The 15,589-nt window shown below is 39.8% G+C and overlaps 1 protein-coding gene across 1 annotated transcript in view; it reads left to right on the forward strand.

Annotated features, from left to right (window-relative positions):
* The window catches only part of ST6GALNAC3 (ST6 N-acetylgalactosaminide alpha-2,6-sialyltransferase 3), a 347,784-nt gene extending 334,574 nt beyond the window's left edge, over positions 1 to 13,210 (forward strand). Inside the window, exons 4-5 of the mRNA XM_081324950.1 lie at positions 7,006 to 7,113; positions 12,035 to 13,210. Of these exons, the coding sequence (XP_081181076.1) occupies positions 7,006 to 7,113; positions 12,035 to 12,221 (295 nt within the window). The 3' untranslated portion in view covers positions 12,222 to 13,210. The remainder of the gene's footprint in view (positions 1 to 7,005; positions 7,114 to 12,034) is intronic.
* Positions 13,211 to 15,589: the final 2,379 nt, after the last annotated feature.

Consider the following 15,589-nt stretch of genomic DNA (forward strand, 5'->3'; position numbering starts at 1 on the left):
AGTCACCCAGTGGGCTTTCATGACTAGACCTCACTGTCTCCTGGTTTATACCTGCTGCCTTAATCACTAGACCAAACTAGAAGGTTGGTCCTATTCCCTCCTTAATGTTGAATATTGCTTTCTCCCACTCCATCTTGAAATGTCCAGGATTGGAACCTTTATGCTATGATACAATGGGATAATTTTTATTCCTAGCTAGGGAGAACACATAACTGTAGGAGAAGAGAAGGCTGGAAGGTGGAGTTAAATGTGTCATCAGCTTGGAGTCATTGTGTTGCCACAAGAGACCCAAGCCCAGCCACCCAGTGAATTCTGTTGACCCTTATCTAACATCCACTTAGCTTTGTCCATTAATTGACTAAATTCTTGTGTATACGTAGCAATAATAAACAAATCTATTCTAAAAATGAACCACATAGACCAAGAAACACAAGAAGACATCAGACAAAGAATCATCCCCAACAGACCCAACAAAACACTCAGCCAAAAGGAGAAGTAAGCACGAAAGACACTGAAACAAGATGAAAGCATTGTCATCCTATTGGCAGACAAAGGCAGACTGATGGTAGTAATGGACAAAACTGACTACATCAGCAAAGCCGAAAACCATCTAAATTACATCAACACCTACCAATAATCCACAATGGTCTGACAAAACAGCTAGACAACAAAATAAAAGACACCATTAGGAAAATGGAAAAAGAAACCAGCTAACACCACTAGAGAAGAATCACATGCACCCATAAGACTTCTCCACACCCATGTTCTACAGACTCCCCCAAATACACAAGAATGAGATCCCATTATGCCCAATTGTATCTTAACCCAGAATAGCAATGTACAAATTAGCAAAAACTCTGCAGAGAAAACTCAGATACCTAGTCAGTGATTCAATCCACTCAATAAACTCCACAGAACAATTTCTCCAATGCAACAAGCACACCGAGATCAACAAGGAAGAAGTCATGGTCTCTTTCGATGTCACCACACTCTTCACCTCGATTGACGTTGACCTGGCTAAACAAACCATATACCACCTACTCACTAAACACCATACCCACAGAGATGACGCCACCATATAACACTCCATGTCCACGGAAACTATCATGAAACTTCTGGATCTATGCCTCAACACATACTTCAAGTTCAACGGGAAAATCTATAAGCAAGCACAAGCTACCCCAAAGGAATCGCCCATATTAGGCCTAATAGCAGAAACAGTCATGCAACGACTCAAATCCATAGCTCTACCCACTATCCAACCAAAATTCTGGACACGCTATGTCGATGGCCCACCTTTGTCATCAACAAACACTCCCAAATTGAAGAAACACACCACCATCTAATTCATACACAAAGAGGAAACAGACAAAAGACTCCCATTCCTCAACATTGACATAAGGAGACTAGCCAATGGAGAACTGGAAATCCGCCTCTACCGCAAACCCACTCACATGGACCAGATCCTTAGATTTGCAAGCAACCACCCCACCACACACAAAAGAAGAAGCTGTATCCAGACCCTCTTCAGAAGGGCCAAAACACACTGCAGCAGCACAGCACTAAGAAAAGCAGAAGAGAACCAGCTGCTTGACATCTTTCTCTGCCATGGCTATTTGGAAAACTTTGTATTCTGACATTTAGCACCCAAACCACGATGTACCACCCAGCCAACCACCATGCAAATCTAAACCTACCATACACAAAAGGGGTGTCAGAAATGACAGCCAGAATTCTCCAACCTCTAGGAATAGCAATAGCCCACAGAAACATTCCACCAGGAATTATCCAGAACCAAAGACAAGTTACAGAAGGATGAAAGAAACAATTGCAGCCAATTCTACCTGGGACAAACAGCATGTCAGTTAAAAACTAGGATCCATGAACACTGCCTGGCTGTCAAACTCCACAACCCCAAATCCCTAATCTCTACCCATACTGACACCAAACAGGACCCGTTTGATTGGAACAATACAAGAATAAACAACCATGCTACCACCCGCCATGTTCATGAGTTCATCAAAGCCTGGCACTCCACAAGCAATTCCATCAACAGACACATTGACCTAGAACCAGCTTACAAGCCCCTCAGAACTCAAATCAACTGCACAGCCAACCAAAGACAGCACCAACCCTCAACCAACCCATCCAAGCCCCCCACTACCAGCATTTCACCTCCCAATGATTCTCACCTGATAAAACTTCTCCATCATAAAACCCATCACAAGATTCTAACTGGTGTCCCACCCCTGACCCTCACTTGACAGACCCATACCTGACCTACAGTATCATAAGACCCATCACAAGACCCTGACCTGATGTGTCCCTCACCTAATGTGATCTCACCATCAGAAGACCTACTGACTACACAAAGCCCTTATAAACAGAAGAACACTGACTCTTACATCCCCTAAATTCAACTGAAGATGTTACCTAGCCTGGTAACAAAATGGAAACAAACCTACAAGCTTGGAGAATGAACCTCCACCTTCAGCAATAATAAACTCTTCTGTCCTTTGAACACAACAAATGCTGTTGGTTATTTGCACCTGACAACAACAATTAGGTGAAAACACAGATGTATCTGGGGAGAATCTGAATATGTAGTGACTCTACCCAAAAACAATGCTTTCAGGCCCATTATAGGTACATGATCAAATTTCCAGGGAAGCAGTTGCATGATGTTTGCATGTACTGTGAACACAAATTCAGCATGCAGTTTTTCATGCCAACATGTAAGAAACATTTAAGAAATTGTCTCTCATTGGTGGCTGGGTGGAGTCACTGAAGCAGTAGGTGTGAGTTTAAATGGACTCCAGAAGATGGTAGAGGACAGGAAGGCCTGGACTGGAGGAATGTTGTCCATGGGGTCATGGTGGGTTGGAGATGAGTTTGCAACTAACAACAACAACAACAAAAGTAATTTTAGAGTGGAGGTTCCTTATTACAAACCATGAAAACGAAAGTGTAGAATATTCTGTTTATATTATTGTTATAGCTTTGGACAGGAGGTGTAACTTTATTTGCAATATGTTTTGGGAGAGATTGACAATAGAACCTAGGAACTTATGACCTTTATGGAAAATTTAAAATTGTTTTTCACACTTCCAATGCCAACTTCTTCATTTGGTGGAAATATGTTTAGAGAATTCAGATTGAAATGTAAGGTGTTACAAACCATCTGTTTTCATTTCATTATATTCCTTTCTTCAGAACGGAAACAGATGAAATTGGGTGTTTGCTTTAAACTATGGAATTTGTATTTTGTCATGTTTCCATTTCTTAGGGAAAGTATCAGAGAATTTGTTATTTTTACTTGAATCGTGTCAGAAGGGTGTATTGATGAGAAGACAAAGGTCCAGTAGTGTTAAAATAAGACATGACATATTGATTAATTCGTTTTTATTCAAAATAAAACATAAAAAGCTTTTGTTTTGCTCCTGTTTATAGGAGAAAATTAGTGGCTACTGGCAAAATTGCATTTCCCAATAAACATTCATTATCAGAAGCATTCTCTTTTTTTCATAATCCTCTGATAGAAGAATCCTCTAAAATCCTAAGGTTGGTGCTTCCATTGCACAGACAAGACACTGGTTAAAACAGCTAAGACAGCTAAATGCAAAGCATCAGACTTGATAGCTGTTCTCTGGTCTTTTGCCAGGCTTTATATTAGAGCTTTGAATGTATTTAACAGTAAGTCCAAGTGGCTAGAGCAGGGGTAGGCAACCTTGGCTCTTTTATGACTCGTGGACTTCAGCTGTGCTGGCTCAGGAATTCTGGGAGTTGAAGTCCACGAGTCATAAAAGAGCCAAGGTTGCCTACCCCTGAGCTAGAGGGAACACTTTTGTGAGTAGTTGGAGAAACACCAGGGATAAATAAAGACAAGGATAAAGAGAATGGTAGAAAGCTGGCAGTTGTGAGCATTAAAAAAAATAGCTTGGCTTCAGTATGGCTTTATTGGTATTTTTCAAAACTGAATGAGTTGTATTTATGGCCAATTTCCTGCTGGTTTTCTTTCTTCCAAGTAAGTCTCTTTGAGTTCAATGAGACATACTTCTTAGTAGTTTTTTTGTTTTGTTTTTTTAAGACTCCAGAGCAGAGGTGTCCAACCTTGGCAACTTTAAGACTTGCGCACTTTAACTCCCATAATTCCCCAGCCAGCCAATTCTGGGAGTTAAAGTCCACAAATCTTAAATTTGCCAAAGCTGGATACCCCTGCTCTAGATTGTGAAGACACTTCCCACCAAATACAGTAGTGCAGTAGTAATTGTTTCAGAGAAGGAATCATTGCAGACATCAATATGCGCAATTTTATTAAAGGAGATATCAACATTTCAGGAATATTTATAGAAATGTAACATCACCCACACAGACCATCAAGATCAGAGTGGAGAAGGATTCACTTGTAGTATTCTATTGAAATAGCATGTTGTCAGCTTAAATTTTTATGTATAAATGCCTTGGATAGACGACAGGTGTCCTAAATGTGTTCAAGAAATTACTATTATTATTTTTTGTCAATAAAAGCAATGTAAGGGTTTTTCTTCATAAATTCCTACAACATAAATGACAACATCCATTTTTTTTATAGATGGTTACCGTAATTATATAGGTAACTGATCTATTCTCAGCTTGTACGATTAATTTCTTTGTTTTAGCAAAAGCAGAATTAATTCCTTCTAAAATAAGAATGGATATTTGTGGTGATTTGGTAATGAGGAAACACCTTTACCGACGACAGATTTGATAAAATCCTCATCATGTCATTGGAAATGAAATTGAACAAAAAAAAAATGATGTATTTCTTGGTAAGGTGTAAATGCTTTGGGTAGGGTTTTCTGTAATGAGAAACTTGCTGATACGTGGGCTTGTCTAGCTCTGTTAATGCTGTGCACAAACAGCACAGCATTTCCTTTCTCGATCATCCATTTTTTCCCCCTTCTCTAGGAAATGCTTAATGAGTTTTCTCTACTTTTATTTGAAGTCTAACCTGCTACTGAGAATGTGGTGCACTGGATTTTAAATAATAATCTGTGTTTATTGGTGACAGTTACAGTGTATTCTCCTATATTTACATGAATTATTTGACAATGTGTCAGTGAGTCAATGAAAGCTTCTTGCTCCAGGTGATGGAAATGCATGTTCTTCTTTTAAACATGTAAACAAGTGAGATGTAGTGATTAAGATGCTAGATCAGGGCTCTTCAAACTTGGCCCTTTTATGACTTGCAGACTTCAACTCCCAGAATACCTGGCTGAGGAATTCTGGGAGTTGAAGTCCACATGTCATGAAAGGGCCAAGTTTGAAGACCTGTGCACTAGATCAAGAGTGGGAAACCTGAGTTCTTGTCATGACCTAGGCACAGAATCAAGCTGGGTAACCTTTGGCCAGTCACTCTCCCTCAGCCCTAGAAAAAAAGCAAGGACACACCATTTCCAATCATGTTGCCTAGTACTCTAGAAAGTGTACAGAGAAGAGCAACAAAGATGATTAGGGGATTGGAGGCTAAAACATATAAGGAATGGTTGCTGGAATTGGGTATGTCTAGGTTAATGAAGAGAAGGATGAGAGGTAACTTGATAGCAGTGTTCCAATATCTCAGGGGTTGCCACAAAGAAGAGGGAGTCAAGCTATTTTCCAAAGCACCTGAAGGCAGGACAAGAAGCAACGGATGGAAACTAACTAAAGAGAGAAGCAACCTTAGAACTAAAGAGAAATTTCCTGACAGTTAAAACAATTAATCAGTGGAACAACCTGCCTCCAGAAGATGTAAATGCTCCAACACTGGAAGTTTTTAAGAAGAGACTGGTATAATGGCATAGGGTTTCCTGCCTGAGCAGGGGGTTGGACTAGATGACCTCCTAGGTACCTTCCAACTTTATTATTATTATTATAGATAGATTTGTTTAGGTAAGAGTCAGGTCTGATTTGAAGGAGGAAGAAAGAAAAACAAGAGTTCACCTACATCAGTGGGGTTTTTTTTATTTCAAGCAAGATACGTAAAATACATTTAAATCCAATTGAGGTTAAAGATTTTTATAGAAGGATATCTTCCATATTACAGGAAGCAAACATTCTATTACATTGTGTACTGCATCATTCACCTATAGAATATACATGATAATAGTCTAGATATGAATATAAAAAGAATAAAAGATTGCCTTAAAAACAGGCAGTATTTCTTAATGCAGTAATTAGGGCATCAATCATGAATAGAATTAGCAATTAGGATTCTCTGAGATCTGGGCAAAAATCAATTTCAGGCATTCCATATGTGTAACTGTGTTTAGAACAACCATAGAATAATTGGGGGGGGGGGAGAATCTATTAACAAGGCTACTAGTTCTCATGGAGAAAATCTATTTGCATGGGAGGGTAAAGGTAAAGGTTCCCCCGCACATGCGTGCTAGTCATTTCCGACTCTAGGGGCCGGTGCTCATCTCCGTTTCAAAGCTGAAGAGCCAGAGCTTGTCCGAGGACGTCTCCGTGGTCATGTGGCTGGCATGACTAGATGCCAAAGGCACACTGAACGCTGTTACCTTCCCACCGTAGTGGTCCCTATTTTTCTACTTGCATTTTTACGTGCTTTCAAACTGCTAGGTTAGCAGAAGCTGGGACGAGTAACAGGCGCTCACTCTGTTACGCGGCGCTCGGGATTCGACCCGCCAAACTGCCGACCTTCTGATCGACAAGCTCAGCGTCCTAACCCACTCAGCCACCGCGTCCCTCTACAGCAGTAGTAGCCCCCAAATTCCAGAAATAAAAAAATAGACTTATGCTTGCTTAAAAAAACAGCTTTTGCTGCCAGATCTTATTTCTACAGTTTATGAAGCTTTTATTTTTCATGCTGACCCTTGCAGGTCAAATGCACTAGAATCAAAGTCAAAATTGTTAGACATTTTTGTCAGTTTATCAATGTCTTTGTTCATGTAACAAATAATAATGTCTTTAAGGAAGTAGAAGCAATTTCTCAGTGAAGTCTTCTTCGTATTGTTTCTTCTACAGAATCCAGTCAGGCTCCTATCTCAGCACTGGTTGGTTCACCTTAATTCTAGCGATGGATGCCTGCTACAGAATACAAATCTACGGAATGATAAATGACACGTACTGCAAGTAAGATCACAGCACATTATTTTGATCCGCCCACAGATCTAATGCCCTGTCAAAGTTTCATGATTCATTTTAATATCATAAACCCAACAAATGCATTAGGCAGCTGCCGCCTAGCAAAACTATATTGACATGGCATTTTATTGACAGTATATTTAGTCCCTGTATGATATGCGGTATTGATTAAATAAAAGTATTTATAAAAATGTAATGACCAATGTTACAAAGGCTTTTTAACATCAAAGAACTTTCTGCCAAGTTGGACTGAACTAGGGAAATAGGAAAGTATAATTGTGTTCCACAGTTTTTGTGCAGTTAAGAATGTTCAGGTTAGGAAGCACAAATTTGTTCTTGAGCAGATTTTGAGCAAACTTTGCAAATTCCCCATCTTCCACGGTGCCATCACTTGAATAAAGAGGCTGGTGCACACTTATTTCCTACCAGATTAGAAACCTATGATGCAAACCATGTAGACATTAGGAAGTTCTGTTATAGCAATAAAGAGCTCAAGTTCAGAGTTGGCTACAAAAATTGGTGCTTTGTGGAGATAAAGTGAGATCCAATTTAAGGAAAGTCCAAAAGAGAAAAATATTGTGCATGCTGTTTATCCTTCTCTGCAAAGTCTCCTTATGTTCCAGGAATTAGGAACTTAATTTGGCCCCTACTCTCCCTTTCCTGCCAATTACAAGCCTCAAAAAAGAGCAACCCAGTTTCCTGTCATTTTGAAGAATGAAGCTTATAAAAGCCGTTTTGTGATCTCCCCAAAGGCTGAACATTTTTAAAATAATAAATACACACACAGAGACACACAAACACCCCTTCCTAATATGCAGGAACAAAAACTATAAACTCACTTATAAGCCTGTTGTAGCCTATGAACAAGATGTTATATATTGTTTTCATAATTCCCGATTGAAGCCAACATTGCTTTCCTTTACTAATTACTTTTTGAGCCTAAAAGTATTATGATCATTGGCTTAGTTATATGTATTTTTGAAACTATATTCCAGGGGTGTCAAACTCACAACGTCACGTGATGTGACGTGACATATCACGACTTTTTTTTCCAAATGGGGTGGGCGTGGTTTTGGCATGTTGCATCCGACCTGCAGGCCAGCAGTTTGACACTCCTGCTATATTCTATTACATTTAGATTTTATCTATAAACATAAAATTTAAATGTAATAGATTTACAGGTAGTCCTCGACATACAACAGTTCATTTAGTGACTGTTCAAAGTTACAACAGCACTGAAAAAAGTGACTTATGACCATTTTTCACACTTATGACCATTGCAGATTCCCCACAATCATGTGATCAAATTTGGATGCTTGGCAACTGATTCATACTTACGACGATTGCAGTGCCTGGGGTCATGTGATCACCTTTTGTGACCTTCTGACAAGCAAAGTTGATGAGGAAGCCAGATTTACTTAACAACCGGGTTACTAATGTAATACCTGCAGTCTTTCAATTAATGACTGTGGCAAGAAAGGTTGTAAAATGGAGCAAAATTCATTTAACAAATGTCTCACTTAGCAACAGAAATTTTGGGCTCCATTGTGCTCATAAGTTGAGGACTACCTATATATACACAGAGAGAGAGAGAAGAGAGAGAGAGAGACCGGAATATTCCAAATATATTAAAACTTATCTGTTTATTGCCACGTTTCATAGACAGACAGACAGACTAATATAGATATAGATATAAAATCATTTTGTGGAAGCTGCTTTTAGAAGCCATTTTTCAAGTATTTGTAAGGAGCATATTCATTTCTTTTAATGGATACATTTTGTTTCTAGTTTACCTGTATGTCCCAAATATATAAAAACTCTTTATCTGTTATGGCCTTGTTTCAGAAAGGTATACTGCATCATCACATCAGGTATTAAAGGGAATAATTAAATTTGCTGAGCTTGATCAAATTAAGATGTTGTGGATATATATATATATTTGTTTTCGTAGATTATATATATATTATATAGATTAGATTATATATATATATATATATATTTGATTTCGTAGATATATATATTTCTATAAATCTAGTGCTGACACTTCATCCACTGTTCCAATGTTATAAGTAGTCATTGACCTATGACCCGCCTTGGAAAGGGTGTTTTTATGGCCCATAAAGCACTTCCAGCTGCTCTGAAACGTCATACTGCCCCTTCCTTTGTGGACACAAAAACACATTTCAGTTGCTTGGCAATCTGTTAGCATTCACTACTGGCTGCCAAGTATCCCACGGTCGTCTGATTGCCATTCACAATCTTCTCTGCTGTCTTCCCCAGAAAGATCAACAGGGAAGCTGGGATAGTCGGTCGGTCGTAAGCAGATGGGACAGAAGGGAACTGCCCACCCAGCCCTTGACTTCCTCCAAGGGATACCAGGACAAATGAAGCTGCTGTGCCCTGCACTGCTTCAGCCTGCTGCCCGCCCAGCCATACACAAGAGCCCTCAGCCAATTCCAGGGCCCAACAGCACACCATGTACCTTTCCATTCATCTGCAACTTTTGACAGATGCACTCAGCCCATGTCAGACACAACCCTGCTACAGGGGCCATCTTGTGCATTCTGCCAATGGGCACTATTCTCACAATTCTTTAGGCTCCGTTTTAAGGAGGCTTTAAGGATCATGGTAATAGCATCCATTTGCAGAGTAGTGCAAGAGGTGGGGAGCAGGCCAACAGTGTGGGTGAGCCAGGATTGCAGTCATTGAGCAAAACAGTCACATGACATCTTGCTTAATGACTGCTTCACTTAACAACCGAGATTACAGGCCTAATTGTGGCCATAAGTCAAAGACTGCCCTATAATAATTGTAGAATATTATAACTGTGGTATAATATTTGAAAAGGATTAAGGTTAATACTGTTCTCAAGTACAGAAACAAAATGTAGTTATTTCCCACAAAGATTTTCTGGATCTTCTACCATCTTTGATAGCATTTGTGTGTGTGTGCAAATATGTTAATCAGCACATTTTTAGCTTCTGTCCCAAAGGTGTTTTTTCACGAGGCAACTGGACTTTCTTTTTTCTCTATGAAGATGTTTCGCTTCCCATCCAAGAATCTTCTTCAGCTTTGACTGGATGGTGGGGAATAGAAGGATTTATATTCCTTGCAGACAGCTGGTCTTTTAGAGAGTCGTTGATGCCACCTGGAGGCATCAGGGTCATCTGAGTGGGGAAAATGGGTGTGGAGCCTTCTAGGAACTGTTGAAAGACCTGTATTGTAAACTGGAGAAAGATGATTTTGTATCCCTCCCCCTCTGTTGCAAGAGGGCTGTTCAATTTTGACATAGATGGGCTCTTTGACCCCTCTAAAAGAATGCAAATGACCACCTGTCTGCGAGGAGTATAAATCCTTCCATTCCCCACCATCTAGTCAGAACTGGAGAAGCTTCTTGGATGAGAAGCGAAACATCTTCAAAGAGAAAAAAGAAAGTCCAGTTGCCTCGTGAAAAAGCACATTGGAACAACCATGACCTGGATGACTGAGAATCTCCATAGACATTTCTAGCTTCTGATTTAGGCACTTCTACACTGTCACTGCTTCTATCCTCCAGTCCCATGAAAGCAGTTTGAAGATAATAGATGATAGCCTTCTCTACTGCCAACTTCTCAATGCTGAGGTGGGGGGAGGGCTATCAGTTCTTCAGTTGTTGGAGGTCTCAAAGAACCAAGCCTTCCCTCCCTTCTACTCCTTACAAAAAGAGCTGGGAAGTTCATTGGGGCAGAGTTGGTAAAAGTGTGGAAACCGACCACCCATAATGGCTCATAGCCCTTCAAAGAAAAGACTAACTTTATTGTGGTTTCAAATAGACCGCAGCTGAGTCAGAATATATATCAATTGGACTCGTGTTTTTTTGTAAAGCATAGCCTTCATGCTAATACCAAAAAGACCCAAAGCTGCTTTCACACTGGCCTTGAATCAGTCTGTAACAAAAGTATTGCTGGCATTGGCTTTTTCTGTAGTGCAGTTGCAGAGTCAGAAACTTGTCTCTTCGCTTTGTTACACTACAAGGTGTAATTCAGCTAGAATCTGTGCATTAGCAGCCATACTGCATGATAAAATAGAAACCACCATAACTCACCACCATCCTTACCATAGGCCATAGAACTTTACCTGTTACAGTCGCAAGTGTGAAAAACAATCGTACGTTATTGTTTTTTCAGTGCCATTGTTGCTTCAAGCAGCCACTAAATAAATGCTTGTAAATCAAGGTCTACCTATGTGTCTTTTTTAATAGATAAAGCAGCCTTACCAAACCTGGGGCTTCCAATTTGTTGTGACCTGTTATTTCCAGAATTTTAAGTCACCCTGGCCATTCTTTTCTGGACTTTTGAAGGTGGTTATCCCAAATATCTGGGTGTTACAGGCAAGAAAAAGCTGTTTGTATACTTATAGTTCAGGGCTCTTCAAACTTGGCCTTTTTATGACTTGTGGCCTTCAACTCCCAGAATTCCTCAGCCTGCGTGCCTGGCTGAGGAATTCTGGGAGTTGAAGGCCACAAGTCATAAAAGGGCCAAGTTTGAAGAGCCCTGTTATAGATAGATGTGTGCATATAGCATATTTATTGATCAAATGCCTGTCCAATTGACTCTGGGCGGTTTACAAAAACAAACCACAAAGCCTTATAAAAGAGACATAATTAGAGTGAAGAACAGAATAAAATTAGAGTTTAAAAGGAGAGTTATAAGGCAGAGCGAACACCCTCACGTTACCAACCACCACCACCCTAGGTTGGGTGCCATTCTTGAATTTCCAAGCCAATTGACAGAAGCAATGCCAGAATCTCACCTCTGAGGACAAAATATTCGATAGGATGGGGGCAGCAGCAGAGAAGGGTCTCTCCATTGTTATGGCATGGGGGGAAAAAAAGTATTTCATGGATGTCTGTGTTTTGGCTTTGTTCTAGGTCAGAAGGCTTTAGGAAAGTCCCGTATCACTACTATGAACCTGGGAGGAGTGAATGCGATGAGTACTTCCTTCATGAAAATGCACCCTATGGAGGCCACAGGTTCATCACAGAAAAGAAAGTATTTGCTGAATGGGCTAAGAAACATACAATAACATTTACACACCCTAATTGGACTTTGTCTTGATGCTGGTTGTCACAGACTTCCACAACATAGGTCCTGGATTTAAATGACAATCCTCTTTAGGTAATAGCGCAGAACGTGATGGTTCTGCTGTGTGCTGTCTGTGTGTGCTCAGCTGTGGAAGATTCCTACTCGGTCTCATTTTAACTGGATTTTGTTTTTAGAAGTTCGACATGGCAACAGCTTATTTGCTAGAGCAGGGGTCTTCAAACTTGGCCCTTTTATGACATGTGGTCTTCAACTCCCAGAATTCTGGGAGTTGAAGACCACAAGTCATAAAAGGGCCGAGTTTAAAGACCCCTGTGCTAGAAGATGAAGTTCTGCTAGGAGGGGAAAACACTGCTCTGGGTGTTGTGGATAATGTCTCTAGTACTTGAATTTAAATGATAAATGTTACCATTAAAGCAACCCACCGTTTGGGGCAGTAACAGCCAGACAAATCAGTCTTGTAACTGTACAGTTTGCATGGCTGAAGATTTATTGCAAATGAGCCACTTAGAGATGTGCTAAGAAGATCCTGATTGCTCTTGATTTCTAGAAGTGGACTGACTAAGTCTGAAGCTCAGAGACAATCCGTATGGCAGAATGCCTCCATCACCTCCAGGTGTTCTGACATGGTCTCAATTTTCTCAGCATCTATTTATTTAAGTTATATCGCCTTTTTGGAGCACAACTAAGAGTGGTGTCTAAGTCCAGGTAATATAGTTTTGGGCAATGACATTTCTTGTGATCTTGAGCGGTTCTCAGTTCTCAAACACCTACCTCACAAGGGTATTGTGAAGAGAAATCAATGCAACTACAGTGATTTTTTTTTAATCAGTCAATATGCTTATTTATATTTTTATATAAGTTCATGGATTCTTGACACACACTCCTCCTTATCTCCTATTTAAGAATACTAAACCCATGTGTATGAAATGATATCTTTGAAACTCTAGAGCAGCGTTTCCCAACCTTAGGAACTTGAAGATGCGTGGACTTCAACTCCCAGAATTCCCCAGCCAGCTGGCTGGGGAATTCTGGGAGTTGAAGTCCACGCATCTTCAAGTTCCTAAGGTTGGGAAACGCTGCTCTACAGCGACATTCAAACCCCAACAGCTCAGTTTGGATTAATTTCTTCAAAAGATTTTTTTTCGCATTTTTCCCCCCTTTGATGGTAAGAGAGCCTGGAATGCTTAATAGCTGCCCATGTGTAATTGAAGTGCTGCACATCTTGTTTTATCCATGCCATAGAGACCATGCAAAGCATTCGATCATTTAAATTCCATTTTACTTAGAAAGATTTATTACAGAGATATGAGATATAAAAAGAAGGAAAGAAAGACGTGACAGACGTTGTACCAAAATTTTACTCTATTTTTAAGTTGAGGAACTTTTTCAATTTATATCAGAAGTGTGTGTGTGTGTGTGTGTGTGTGTGTGTGTAAAACTGTCTAAATAACTTCAAGTTCTATATCATTTCAAAAAGTCCCTTAAAAATCTGAAAAATAGTTGGATATCCCTCCTCCAATACTGTAATCATACTGCTAAAACTTGAAAAAAAAGGTTTATTGATCATTTTTTTGTATAAAATGCTCAAAGAGGCTAAGTATTGAATTTATCCCACATTTTGTATTGCTTTACTGAATCATGAAAAGACAGTAGCAAAGTCATATTTTTTTACATATTAAAATGTTTGTATAAGGACTGATTTTTGTATTGTATATTTGTATATGAAGGTCTATAAGTCCTATATAGTCCCATTGCCACTGTTACAAAGTGCCGTGCTGCTACATATTATGTGGTTGTGTATTTTGACCCAAGGATAGCTATCTTCTGCTTCGGTATCCAAAGGTAAATTGTTCATTCTCATCCTGGGAAATTTTGGTAACATCTAATAAGTTACCACAAATCTCTGTTCTATTTAGAAACTTGTCACTACCTCAAGGAAAACACAAAGTTGTGTCAGATGGTTCAGCAGTCGAGGTTATAACAGAATGTGTGTATGGAAAATATCATTTACCATCAGTATATTCCAGGGCTCTGCATTTTTTACTCTTCTTCTGTTGATTCCAGTTTTTTCCCCGTGACTATTATTACTTCTGGTTTGTTTGAATTGTCTTCATATGCTACTGTACGCATCTTTTTGAAAACCTAATATTTCTCTTCTTTATAGAACTTCATATGCATTATACTTGGTAGGAATAGCATGATATGAATGCTACCGAGTTATTAAAGTGGGATTTAGGAATTTATGACTACATGTACAATACCCACATATATCCATCTTATACTAACTCTATAATACAGTTTCCTCCCAGAAAATCCTCCTAGATACAACAGTGTCAAGAACACTTGATTCCTAGACATCCTTGGTATTTCTTGGAATTACATGATCAAATTAAATCATTGAGGAGTCTGTAGGGCAGGGGTCCCCAATCTGTGGGCTGTGGCCCACTACCGGGCCATGGCCTGCTGGCCACTGGGCCATGAGTGGCTGGCCAGTGCACTCGCATGTGTGCACGCACTAGCCCCCACTCGTGTGAGTGTTGCCCTGAGCTTCATGCGGGCACAAGACGCCCTGTTTGTATCATGTGGGCACTAGCGTCATCCCGAGCATCACGTGGGCACTAACATCTTGTTTGTGGTGTACAGTTGCTCGGAGCCCTGTTTGCGGAGCTTGTATGCTCATGGTCCCATTTTTAAATGCATGCATAAATGTGCCTGCCCCTCCCTTTCCCTCAGAAAGGTTGGGGAGCTCTGCTGTAGGGTATATATGCACAGAGAAGAACTGACCAAAGTGGGAGCTGAAAGTTTTAGTACTAAATCAATAGTATGGTCTAAAAGAATGAAAGAGAGAAGAAACTTGGTTGTCATTTAACTGTTCCCTTGATTGTGTTGTACAGATTTATTTGATCTTAATAGTTTCCGGGTTTGCCATTTGGGATAAATTAGAAGTTGGCGATTTGAATTCGCTGGCCTTGAGCCTAATTTCAAACTTTTCTCTGAGCAATCAATTCTTTGGCTTTGTAAAAAGAATAGTTTGTCATCCCTTAGAGGCAAAGAGAAGAAAAAACAGGAGAAGGTAAGAACAACAACAAAAGCAAAGAAAAAGAAAGTAGCATCCATACCATATTTGGCCCTGGTTCCATAATCCATCATCCTTTGTTTTTACCATTGCTAGCTCACATTATCTATGATGGAATAAGACTTTCAATAGAAATGAACCCACAACATATGAATTGATTTTCCACATAAACACTACACTAAGGATTGAGTGATGTGCCCTGCAGTGTTTTGGATTCAATTAGAGCTAGTCCTCGATTTATAACCATTTGTTTAGTGACCATTTGGAGTTACAACAGCACTGAAGAAAGTGACGTAGGACTGGT

This window comes from Vipera berus, assembly GCF_964194415.1.
Source record: "Vipera berus genome assembly, chromosome: 3".
In the NCBI taxonomy this organism is placed as follows: domain Eukaryota; kingdom Metazoa; phylum Chordata; class Lepidosauria; order Squamata; family Viperidae; genus Vipera; species Vipera berus.